General features: G+C 35.5%; 2 protein-coding genes across 2 annotated transcripts; one reads left to right on the forward strand and one right to left on the reverse strand.

Annotated features, from left to right (window-relative positions):
• Positions 1-16: 16 nt before the first annotated feature.
• On the forward strand, positions 17-4,076 carry LOC125872254 (uncharacterized). The gene is made up of 2 exons (XM_049552972.1): positions 17-726; positions 3,262-4,076. The coding sequence occupies exons 1-2, from the start codon at positions 179-181 to the stop codon at positions 3,482-3,484; spliced, it is 771 nt and encodes a 256-aa protein (XP_049408929.1). The 5' UTR covers positions 17-178; the 3' UTR covers positions 3,485-4,076.
• A 941-nt stretch (positions 4,077-5,017) lies between these two features.
• Positions 5,018-9,993, reverse strand: LOC125872253 (serine/threonine-protein kinase BSK5-like). Its single transcript, XM_049552971.1, has 10 exons — positions 9,859-9,993; positions 9,550-9,773; positions 8,623-8,758; positions 8,217-8,350; positions 8,010-8,115; positions 7,435-7,520; positions 6,844-7,032; positions 6,564-6,725; positions 5,833-5,946; positions 5,018-5,554 (listed from the first exon to the last, which is right to left on the reverse strand). The coding sequence occupies exons 1-10, from the start codon at positions 9,941-9,943 to the stop codon at positions 5,312-5,314; spliced, it is 1,479 nt and encodes a 492-aa protein (XP_049408928.1). The 5' UTR covers positions 9,944-9,993; the 3' UTR covers positions 5,018-5,311.
• Positions 9,994-12,525: the final 2,532 nt, after the last annotated feature.

Here is a 12,525-nt window from a genome sequence, read left to right on the forward strand (position 1 = left end):
AAGAAAGAAATGAAAGAGCACCAACTCCCAACATTAGTCAAAAAAAGTCCTTTTCTTTGTGACCCCATTTCTCTCACGCTTCAAATCATGGAATTTTCATGAATCCCTTTAAGTATTTTCCTCTTTTCTTCAATCTGTGACCTCAAATACTGTTTTTTGGCTACTGGTTTCTGCAAAAATGTCAACTTTTGACACTGTAAACACTGACATAGAGGCAAATGGCAGTGGCGACAATGCTAATCTTGCCCGTCAGCGCCGCCGTCAACGACGCCGGAGGCGACGGCGACGGATGCCATCCATGGCAGGGAGCAGCAAGACCACTACTGATGGGAGCTTTCGGTTCTCCGATTCCGACTCAGACCAGTCTTGGCACTCTCCTTTAGGCTCTGTGGCAGGTGGGTCTTACCGTTACGAAGAATGTGGGTTTTCTATGAGGTCTGAGGGCAATTTGGTCCATCGTGAGCATAGCAAAAGAGGGTCTTGTCCGTTGCCAGATGAAGAGATTGATTTGGAGAGTGGTGAGTTGGAGTTGAAAGTGCATAAAGATGAGAAAACCTGTAGGATTTGTCATTTGAGTTTGTTGAAATGTGGTGGCATTGGTGATGATGACCAACTCCTAGAGGCCTCTGGTGGAATGGCCATTGAATTGGGCTGTTCTTGCAAAGGTGATTTGGCAGCTGCTCATAAACATTGTGCTGAAACTTGGTTCAAAATCAAGGGAAACACGTAAGACTATGACTCTCTACCCCTTGTTCTAGCTCCTATTTTCATGATTCTTTGAATCTATTTGTCATAAAGAACTTGATGGTACGAAGTATAATTCTTTATGTGTTTGTGAAGATAAGAGATTATGTGGCTACTTTGTGTTGCTGGAAATGTGAAATGATTTCTATAGTAGATTAACTACTAGCAATTGGAATTTCTTGGGTTCGATACTACTTAACCATGATTTCGGGAATCTTAGTAGCTCCGTTGGTTGACTACCCGAACTTTCCCTGCCTTGGCCCTTGTTGGTGAGGGTTCAATTCCCCACCTTGTAATCTTCTCCCCCATTTCCCCTTGCTCTACACCCCATCCACCCCCCCAAAAAAAATAAAAATAAAATTCTATGGGTTCATTGTACATGAACATGACATTTTACTTTTAGTATCTTCTGAAGTTTGTTTAAGGTTAAGTTTAGAAGTAAAGTGGTATAGTTGTTTGGTTTTATGTGGTTAACTCCTATCATTTCATTGGTACAACCAAGATTCCATCTTTGTTTTGAGTTTTTTGAGGTACTTAACTGATAGATGTACTCAAGTTTCCAACTTTATTAAGTTTAGAAGTAAAGTGTTATAGTGGTTTGGTGGTTATGTGGTTAACTCTCATCATTTCATAGGTACAACCAAGATTCCATGTTTGTTTTGAGTTTTTTGAGGTACTTAACTGATAGATGGACTCAAGTTTCCAACTTTATTAAGTTCAAAAGTACAGTGGTATAGTGGTTTGGTTGTTATGTGGTTCACTCCTATCATTTCATTGGTACAACCAAGATTCCATGTTTGTTTGAGTTTTTTGAGGTACTTAAGTGATAGATGGACTCAAGTTTCCAACTTTATTAAGTTTATAAGTACAAAGGGTATAGTGGTTTGGTTGTTATGTGGTTAACTCCTATCATTTCATTGGTACAATCAAGATTCCATCTTTGTTTTAGTTTTTTTGAGGTACTTAACTGATAGATGTACTCAAGTTTCCAACTTTATTAATTTTGCCTCCAACAAATATTGTTTATGGCTTTCTAGCAGGCTGAAACTCTTCTTCTTCTTGGATACTATGTACTAAACGTTTTTGTTCTTCAGAACACTAAATTTTCATTGGTATTGGTATTATCTACTACGTCACTGCTCCTAATTAGTGTCTTTGCACTACCAGCACATCTAAATCTAGATCCTGTTCTTTTTGCCGTGGTTGATAAATGACATGAAAAACTGGATATAAGGTATATGTGACCTTGAAAAGTATTGTCCTCCACTAAATGGCCTGGTTTAGATTACCAATTTTCAAATATCATTTTTCACTTTGGATGCAAAAACTACTTTTTTCAAATACTCACAATTTCATGGTCAAATCCCCCTGAAAAAGCATGCCTTTAAAAGAAAAGTAGAATTGAACTATTAGTTCTGTCATTTCCTCTGATGCATCATGCAAGAATATTGGAACATGCATATTACTTCCCTCTCCACATCAAAGGGATTTGATGCATTTTTATCATGTTTGAATCAGTAGCCACATTGTTTGCACACTGCTCTTTTTCCTTTTGTTAATATATTTTGCTTTCCTTATTCTTGTGCTTTTTGTAGAGTCATATTCACTAGAAAAGAAGTTTCTACTAGGAGCAATTATTGAATTATGTAAGGAAGCATGGAAGAAATCGTCATACATTTACTTCAAAGATACAGAAAATCTTTTAAGAGGCATTGAGGCCATCTGCATGTTCCTTTCACATAAAATGTTTCACCTGTGATGGCACCTAAAACTTCTGTTTATCAACATGTTTCATTGCCTTACATGTTGCACACAACTTTTGCTATGGCAACAGACATTTGCTTCTATGACTTTTCTGTGATGTGTTGCTTATTGTTCAACAAGACATTGGTAAAGCCAAGGTTGTGATTTTGTTTTCTTTTGAGGGGGCGGGACAATATAAACTTCCAAGAATTAGGGGGTTAGAATGGTGTACATTTTCCCCTGGTTTATTAATGAACAAGCATGATATTGTCTTGTGTAGCTAAGGTATACATCTATATAGCTTCGGGGTGGCCCAGTGGGTTGAGCTTGGGACTTTCATGTTGGAGGTCTCAAGTTCAAAACTCCTTGCCAACGAAAGCAAGGGGTTTGCCTTCTGGGTCGAGCTCGTCACACCGGGCTTGCCTAGTGTGGGTTACCTCTCCTATGTGGTTTGCGAGCTATTGCATAAGAGTGGGGGTTTTACCCTATGCGCACCCAAAGGATAGCGGCTGCGGGTTTCCCTTGTCATAAAAAAAAAATTAAAAAAATCTGTAGTTGATTGTTATGAAGTGGCATGTTGGTCAGGAAGGAAAGGCGCATTAAGTACCTTTTCTGTTATGTCATTTCTTTTCGGAGATATTAGCTTAGTTTTCAGTGTCTTAATCGCCTATAAGCCAACATGACAATATGGAACCGTCTGCAATTCCAAACCAAATTGTATGGTGTCCTCCGTATGTGACTCCACTTATCCTTGCTTGCATGTCTATGATCCAGGATTTGTGAAATCTGTGGTGCAGTAGCGGTGAACGTTATAGGAGGGCAGGCAAGTGAACCCAGCAATGCTACAATAGCCACTGTGGGAGTATCAAGTGCACCTGTAGTCCTTTCTGAAACCCGAAGATTCTGGCATGGACGCCGAATCATGAATTTCCTGCTTGCATGCATGATTTTTGCCTTTGTCATTTCATGGCTTTTTCACTTCAAAATATTCCCTTGAATTTCGTTTAAGATCGTCCTGGCTGGACTTGTTTTTAGTGACATCATTAACGACTCAACCATGGGCGATTTATGATGTAGAGGTATATTTGGGCTGAGGAATTTTCAAGGCAAGATAGCATTTTGATTCAGGTCATGTACTTCTTCTCAAGAGTGTTCCTCTGGAATGCATATTTGAGAAAATGACTTGTAACTGGGAATGCAAGAGACGAAGACGACCAATGTCTTATTAGTTCATCAAACATCATGTGGAAAGAAGTCTACTCCACCAGTAGAAAATCATCCTCCATATATCCATGTTAATATCTCCGACATATCCATATTAAGCAGTGGTGATGGTGCAGTGTATTCTGTTGTATTTCATTATTGCACTTTTTGTACAAATATTTTCATGTTGCTTAGTTACCTAAGTGTGTTCCAGTCAACACCCTTGCTTCTGATATATTTAGCCTGTGTCCCCTTGTAAGTTCTCTGCATCTCAGAAAACTGCCAACCATTTGAGGAGGGTCGTTTTATATTTGATCAGACTGTAAAATGACATTGTGTATTTTAGACAGGTTTTGAATATTCTGAACTTCTGATCCTTTATATGCTATCATGGATTTGGAAACCTTTGAACACCATCAAGAGCTAAAGGATCCTTTAGAGATCCATCGAAGAAGATCTGAACGTCCACAAGGTGGCCATCATGGATTTGGAAACCTTAACGTCCCATCAAGAGTTTATTCTGATCAGAGAGTTTGGATGAGGTTGTTTCTTATTCTGACTCTTAACAATCCGGTAATTGTTAGTTTTAATTAAACCCTAGCATACTGTCTTCATTTGAGGTTGGATTATTTTCGATGAATATTGTTCTCTTTGAGAGATTGAAGGTGGAAATCCAGTCCATACTTCTTGTTGATAAGCATGTCGAATATAAGAATATGTTCTTGCTAGATAGACTAAATTTGATGTTCCTTGTATTGAATTCTCTTGTGTTGAAGAGTCACAGTTGCAATAACATCCATTGCAAGATTATGATAAACAATAAAGGAAATAGAAAGTGATAGAAACTAGACTACAACGCGTTTCAGAGAAGGAAATCTGTAGCAACTAAACCAAGTGACATTTGTTAGAAGTTTTGAAAATCTGAGTTTGCAAACTTAGCTTTTGAGTGCAATGGATGTCTAAATTGTTTGACAAGTATCAAGTGCTGAAACTAAATTGACAATAAGCTAAAACAGGCTTATAAACTAGTTTGATCAGCTTATATAGTTACTGAAAGACATTCTTATTAGGTAAATATATTAACTTTCATTCACTCGTTTCTCAAACTCTGTTGTTTTCAGAACTTCTTTCATTTAAGAACTTTCCAACAGCCTGAAGAAACGTGCTTCTAACATGCTGGAAAAAAAAGTATTAGAACATGGCAAGAATCTTTGATACATCCCTTCTTCCCCCTGCAACTGAAGTTAGTATGAACCAAGAAAAAGTACTCGATTTTCGAATTCCACCTCATGCTATATTGCAGTTTATCAATAAAGAAAATAAAGGGTTCGAAAATAAATACTATAAACTTGTATTTGTGACTTTTCTAACAATTTGGTCCCAGTTACCCATCTACATCTCCAGAAATGCCAATTGAACTTGCACAATAACTTACAAAAGTGAGAGATACACCAGTTCTCCCAGAAGGCAGGAGGAGGATAAAAAATATTCACCTGCCCTCTAATGGATGTTAGGAAGAAACCTTCTGTGCCACAATAAGTTGATATTGGTGAATCATGTATGGAAGGTGATCTATACAATGTCCTTTTACGTAGAACTATACTCGATAGCCTATACGTATTTATTGCCTCATTCTTCTGAAGTCCAAGGACGAACCATCTTTGAGAGTTTCCCGGGCATCTGAGTCCATTCCCAAAGTGAATAGTGCAGCTGCCTGAAGATAGAAAGCAGTGGGCCAATTGGAAAATTGTACTTGTGCTTGCATTGCGTCTGCAAGAGCTTCTTGTGGCTTGTTACTCATTAGGTAACATAAGGAGCGCCTTGCAAGCACCGTTGGGGACTTAACATTTCCACCCTCAAGAAACTGCAGTGCAAACAAACAAGCTGTTTGAGTGGTACTCAATTTTTGTTGGTTAGTAGATTACATGACTAACAAAATGGCGCGTTTTATGGATTGAGATAGGACATTATAGCATGTCTGATACAATTTCTTTTGGTAGACTAAATCTTGTTTCACTTCCAATTATGGAAAAAACATATTTTTTCTCTCTTAGAACTACTTCAACCATTTTAATAATGAGACGATACTAACTAATTGTACCAGGTGCAAAATCATGTGCAGTTCCCAAATTGATTGCTTACCTGTGTGTAACATTTGATTGCAGTTGTAAAATCTTTATCTCGAAATGCAGAATCTCCAGATTTCCTAGTATTCAGGGTCTCTTGTAATTGATTAGCCCACATCTGAAACGAAAGCTGTAAAAGCAAAAGAGTTTCACATAAGTTTTGTCCCTCAAAATCCAATGGAAGCTGTTGTTACAAAAATAGTCGTGAATGGTTTACTGCTAATTCTGCTATTCCATTCTAATTGATATCTGCATTTTTTGCTATAATTGACATTCATGTTGCTTTTGACAACCAGTGATACTGAAACTGTATGTGCAATTCCGAAGCCATTCATTGCATAAGATAAACCTCTTCAATAACTAAGTGAAATTGGTGTTGCATCAATTATAAAGTGAGTAGATTCTTTGTTATTTGGGCCATGAAGTGCAGTAAGTTTACTAGAGGTGTCAAGGCAAATATCCTAAATTATGAACTTTGAATAAAATGTACAAAAAACGTTGTATTAGCTGTCTAAAGTAATATGTGAAATTGCCAGTGCAAAGATCAGCCAGAAGCAGATGAAAAATGGAATGCTGAAGTTAAGAAGAATTATATCTGAACAGGAGCTTTCAATAAGCAATTACACGGGAAGAAGAACGAAGGTCTGCACTTTTTAGTTTCATTACAGCAATTTAACATGAACAAAAGTTTAACCAGGGAACATCCCGTCTTAGCTGTTATAGTTAAGGGATTCTGAGCGTACTAACCTCATTAGCGATCCCCTCGTCCTCCTTGTATCCAGCCTTTTCTAATATCTCATGTATGGCAGTTAAATCGCATGTCGAACAAGCCTCACCAAGAGGTGTTAAAGATACTTGGGCGGGTGAGGTGGTTTCATGAGCAATACTCATCAGAACGTTTGATGGAACCTGCAAGGTATATCAAGTCAAATAACATGTCAATTTTAGTAAAATAACTTCTATCTTCATTCAAAAACGCAAAGAAAGAAGTAACATGCATCAATCCTAAAACAGAAGGAATAATTACATCTTTTTCTTTCTGAAGAGGTGTTATGGAGGTCAGAAGAAATTTCACATTTGGCCTGTCATGAGGTTCATACTGCAAACAACGTGAAGCAAGTTGAACTAACTCGGTCCCATCGTCATTTGAAAAGTGACCTTCCAAGCATGAGTCAATAAGCATCAGAAAATTCTTTCCACGTATAAGGTCAAGTGCCTGCATAAGAATACAAATGAATATGAATCAGAAATGGTTCAGTTGGAACTATTTAAGATGGAGAGAATGAGTAAATAAATAAGGCTATTCGTAAACAATGTTGTAGTTCAAAGATTCTTCTATTAACTAAAACCACACAGTGCTTTAGAAGTCTTACTACGCATTTCCAACTATGTTTTCTGTGAGTCTTTTAGCCCTGTCAGAGATAAATATACCAGTAGAAAATATACAGATTTTTAGTACTTTTAACACTTTCAATTTTATTTAGTATAATATCGGCCTGAAATGAGTTTAAATGGAGAAAATGAATAGTGAGAGTTGTTATAGTCCATCCCATCTTGTTAGGGATTGAGGCGTAGTTGTTATATAGAGATCTTAGATGAACCCCCTAAAATCACTTACGTGGCTTGGAGGAATATGCTTTCCGCTAAGAAGATCAAGCAACAGGGCACCAAAACTGTAAACCACACTCTCAGGGGTCACCTTACCTGCCATTACAACACAATAAAACATTGAATCAAATAACTGATTGGAAAAAGTGGATTATCTTCAATTGCTTTGATAAACACATGTTGAGTTTAGTCACTTGTTAGTCTTATAAGAATCAGACTTGTTCACTATTAAACTTCTTCATGTTATAGTATTAGACAACGATGAATGATGATGTTAAATCAAGAAAATGCTAGAACTCTTTGAGCCAGAGACAGTCAATCATTCTCAAAACAATGTATATATAAGAACCAATATGTATAAACAGAAACAAGAGAAGAAAGATTTCTATCATATTAGGTGAACCAATTAGATTTCAATCTTCTTTACTAACACCTCATTCTGCAACCTGTTTGTCAATGATCAGCATTTAAGTTGTTCCGCAATTTCAGTGATGACTTTCAAACATTTTGGTATATTGCCTTTGAATTCGAACGAACCTAGAATTTAGCAGGTGACAGCTAAAAACTTGATAGCAGCTGATGTACCTGTCTTCAAATATTCTGGTGGGGTGAATGCCAAGTTTGTACTATAACTCTTCCCATCCCTACTGTTCTTCATTAAGCCAAAACACGATAGCCTTGGTTCGCAATCCTGTCATGTGTTAACTCATAGTAAGAACAAGGATGTACAGATAGCTTGAACATTTATCGGAGCACAAATACATGTAGGGTAAGGTTTAAAAGAAAACTTACTTGATCGAACAAAACTCTGTAAGAATTTAAGTCATGATATAGTTCTCGCCCTTTACGACTGCAATAGTCTAATGCTTGTGTTAGATACAAAGCAACTCTCAACCTCATCGACCATTCCAATGGTCGGTTATCCCCTAAATCAATTGAACCAACATAAACTACGGTTAGACAAATTTATTGAAAGAAAATCTTGTTACATCATGAAACTGCGAGTTTTAGGCCCCATCACACAAGACAGTAAAAGGGTTGGGTTAGAGAAAGACTAGTTTACATAGAGATTGCTTAAGTTGGCAATTCAAGCACATTAACCACACCACAAGGAGAATGAACACGAAGGATACTCAATTGCTTTCTCTCTGTCTATTCGTCTCAAAATCCAAAAAAAAAAAAGAAGAGATAAACTTACAATGGAATAAATGCTTGGATAATGTTTCATGATGCATAAATTCAGCCACTAGCAGCCTCTCATCCCCTTCACAGCAACACCCTAGCAAATTAGCCAACCGCTTACTCCTTAGCTGCCCCACTGTTTTCGCTTCATCCTTAACAATGAACACAATTTCCAAATTAATACACAACATGTTCTTGTTTGTTGAAAATATAATATAATTAAATAATTAAAAGTACATCCTCTAACACTTAATAACTTTTTAGATGAGATAGTCACTATCGTAAAAAGAGAATCACATCAACTGAGAACAGGAAAGAGGAATAACTGGAAAAAGAAAATCATCCCCATTTCTATTAGACAAAAGGACTGTAGTACATAATATTGAATCGAGAATCGACATCTGTTCTCCCCTATATACATGTGCTACCCTATAACTAATTGTCTAATCGACAATTGAAATCCCACTTCTTCTATCTCGCTAACCATCAAAACTGTTACAAGTTTGTATTAATAACTAACTCATACTTAGCTAGCACTAATCAGCAATTAGTTTGACTCTCTAATCAGCTAAGTCACAACACCTCTTTCATTAGTCACACAATTCAACATGTTATCAGAATAAGCAAGAGGTTTTAAGTTCATATTTCTTAGCAACTCAAAAAGCAAAACACATTTTCATGCGTTAAGACTCATAAGTTGCCATCAAACTTATAGATTGTCTTAGTTACAAGGTTCGCAATTAAGTATTTGTGCATATTAAATGGATTTCTGATACAAATACAAGGTCTAAACAAAAGCTAGTGGGTTCATCCGAACTCATAGCTGATGTTGTAGCTCCACCACCCCACGCATGAAGGGACATGTTGAAGACATAATCATAATACTGAGAAAAATGCTAATTGAACCTAAATGAAACAAAACACATGAGAAATGAGTACTAACAAGAAATTGACGAGAATCAGGCCATGCTGACGACTGGAAGCGCTTAATAGCTATCCAACGGCCATTGCCATTAAGCCGACCTTTAAACACCACATTGGGGGCTTTCTCTCCATGTTCAGAGACAATATTATTAGCAGAGAAATTTGAGGTAGCAGCTTTCAACTCCTCCAAACCATATTCTTTAAAAACTGGCAAATTCAACTGTTCATTCTCCGCCCATTTTTCTGAACAAGATAATCATTTACATACATCAAAATTGATTCTTGAAACTCCCATTTAATCGGGGAAAAAAAACACAAAAAATCTTACCTATATCTGAGGAATATAAAGCATGAGACTTGATATTTGAAGGCCATAAACAGAAACATAAATTGGAACAACGACCACCCATCATACAAATTCACCAAAAAAAAGAAAAAAGATACAACCTTTATTTAAGGAGAGACAAAGGGATCACAAATATGGTGACTACTTTTCTCCCCTTTAAACTTAGCAACAATGGGGAAAATGTCAAATTGTTAATGGTGAGTTTCAAATTTCAATATTCAAATTTGTTGTCAAAATGACCAAAAATGAAAAATAACCCCCTTTAGGGGAAAAGCCCAGAAATTCCTACAGAAAGGGAAAATATTAATAATGGGGTTTATTTCTGCCTTGCTGCTATCGTAGATTTTGCAATGATCAAGAATTTAACTGCTACATAATATTGATCCCAAAGGAAAGAGGAAAAAATTGTAGTCTCTGTTTCTTTCGTTTGGGACAGAGGAGGAACATAGAAGAAAGAAAATTAAAAAAGACCGTTTTTGGCCCTAGCTATATTTTCTATATCCTCTATTCTTTAGGAAGAGTTAACGTTGTCGATTGTTTTCCATAATAATCATATTTGCATTAACTAAACAATTTGAAAGTAACATGCACAAATTAAAAACGAATTAATGATATACTCATTTATATTTACGACATAGATGTCACGTAGGATGATAAGAGCGACGATATATGACTTAACAATTCAAAAGTAAATATATATGTAAAGTTTGATGGCAAGAGTAAATATATCGAAAGATAAATGTAATCTTTTTCTGTGAATACAAAGGGCAAATACGTTAAATTTACTACATTTGAATGGTAAATTACTACATTTGATTTCGCATAATGTATAACATATACATTTTGTTATACATGTATAATAATAGTAGAAATGAGTTCTTTTTATCAATTTTTTTTTTTGCATAAATTAATACATTTGGAGGGTACTATTTAGGGGACATGTTGTTTCACTAGAGTAGAAACATAAACATTTATATCCTCCAACACACACTGCATCAATGAAATAAGGTCCATGTTTATTCTGGCAATCATCCATACAAAATGGTTTTAGTTTATTACAACTAGGAATCTCAACTGCCACCTCACACACGGTAAACTCTGCATTTGTTAAGAGAACTTGAGTAATTATGAACATTCCTAAAAGAAAAAAAAAAACGTTGTTTTAATTGAGAGAAAAGTATATATTGTACATGAATTCGAAAAGCAAATAACAATTGTGTATATACATACCGCAAATACAAGCAATGAAAAAAATGGAAGAGCGAAAAAATGCACCAAAGTGTTCCATTGAATGAAGAATTTATTTAGTGAATTATAAACTAGTGATGTCTCTCATCTTTTATAGAAGAGAAGTAATTATTATTTTTGACTAATATACAATCAAACATGGATTTACTTGCCAAATAAATATAAAGATCAAGGAAAAAAAGGATACAATTATTAATTATTAACTTGACCAATATATTGTTAGGGTTTTACCCTGATTTTCTTTTCTTATTTGAAGTTTATTTTTTTTCTTTAAAAAATATCAAAGTATTACCATAAATGCTTCAACTTTTTCTGAAAGCAAAATATAATTTTCTTCTATATTTGGTTTATTATTTCCTTAGAGGAAAAGTTTGAAGATCCCTATTCTCAAAGCATAACACAATAGAATTTACAATGTAGTTATTAAAAAAGTTTTGTTTATGGGAAGATTTTTCTCTCAACAGTTTTAATATTTTCTTTTTATTAGTTTTTAATTATGTAGACTAATTGGTCCTATCATGTAATAATGTTGTGTCTTTTAGTATAATTATATTTGTCATCTAATTTATCGTCATATGATTTGCAAATTATAAGCTTCCGCATGACACCCTAATCACTTTAGAACCCAACTAATTGGTCCTTACATGTTTCTTTTTACCGTCAATCAATCATACACAAATCTTAACAGAACCAACAATTCGAAAAAAAATCAGATTTCTTCTCCCTATTCATCTTTCTCCATGTTCATCGAAGAACCAATCAATTAGATTTAAATTTGCCGAAAATTTAGTAAGATACACAATGAATAGTTGTTGGACAAACAAGTTCACAGTGATACTGCTTGTTTGGAAGATCGAGTAAGCAAAAGCTGTGATTGATCAGCCGACGAAACAGAAGAAGCAGAAGATCTAATGGGTGCCTTTTCAAGAGCAGAAGAAATGGAACTGAAACTGCCATTTGGATCGTGAGACATGGCACTACGAAAAGCCTTTTATAATGTTGTATGATTATTTATTGAACAGAAACGGTCAAATGTCCCCTCAATCTATTATCCGATTTTCAATTACACACTTATACTTTACGAAAATTCTATTACCCCTAAAATACTTTAAACACAAATATTGATACACTTAAAACGTCACCCCCAAATCTTTGTTATAGAGTGTAATACACGCACCTATTTTTCAGAATTAAAATTTTTTTAAAAAAAATCATCACCAAAATACATTAAGTTTGATGCTTTTCATTTTTTCTCCACCATTCTATTCATTTTCCTAAATCATTCCATTGTTTCCAAATTTCTCATCTCCTCCAATCCACCTCCATCTCCATCACACCCATCATCCTCCATCTTTCTTCTAGCTTTTCGATCATTTATTTGCACAAAATCTAGTTGTCGTT

The sequence above is a fragment of the Solanum stenotomum genome, chromosome 8, assembly GCF_019186545.1.
Source record: "Solanum stenotomum isolate F172 chromosome 8, ASM1918654v1, whole genome shotgun sequence".
NCBI classification, from domain to species: Eukaryota; Viridiplantae; Streptophyta; class Magnoliopsida; order Solanales; family Solanaceae; genus Solanum; species Solanum stenotomum.

Excerpts from the sequence above, each read along its gene's own strand:
- LOC125872253 (XM_049552971.1), bottom strand. The coding sequence starts at position 9,943 with ATGATGGGTGGTCGTTGTTCCAATTTATGTTTCTGTTTATGGCCTTCA. Across the intron at positions 7,033-7,434 it reads AGCATATTCCTCCAAGCCAC|GCACTTGACCTTATACGTGG; the intron begins GTAAGTGATTTT and ends ATTCTTATGCAG. Across the intron at positions 5,947-6,563 it reads ACGAGGGGATCGCTAATGAG|CTTTCGTTTCAGATGTGGGC; the intron begins GTTAGTACGCTC and ends TTGCTTTTACAG.
- LOC125872254 (XM_049552972.1), top strand. The coding sequence starts at position 179 with ATGTCAACTTTTGACACTGTAAACACTGACATAGAGGCAAATGGCAGT. Across the intron at positions 727-3,261 it reads TTCAAAATCAAGGGAAACAC|GATTTGTGAAATCTGTGGTG; the intron begins GTAAGACTATGA and ends TCTATGATCCAG.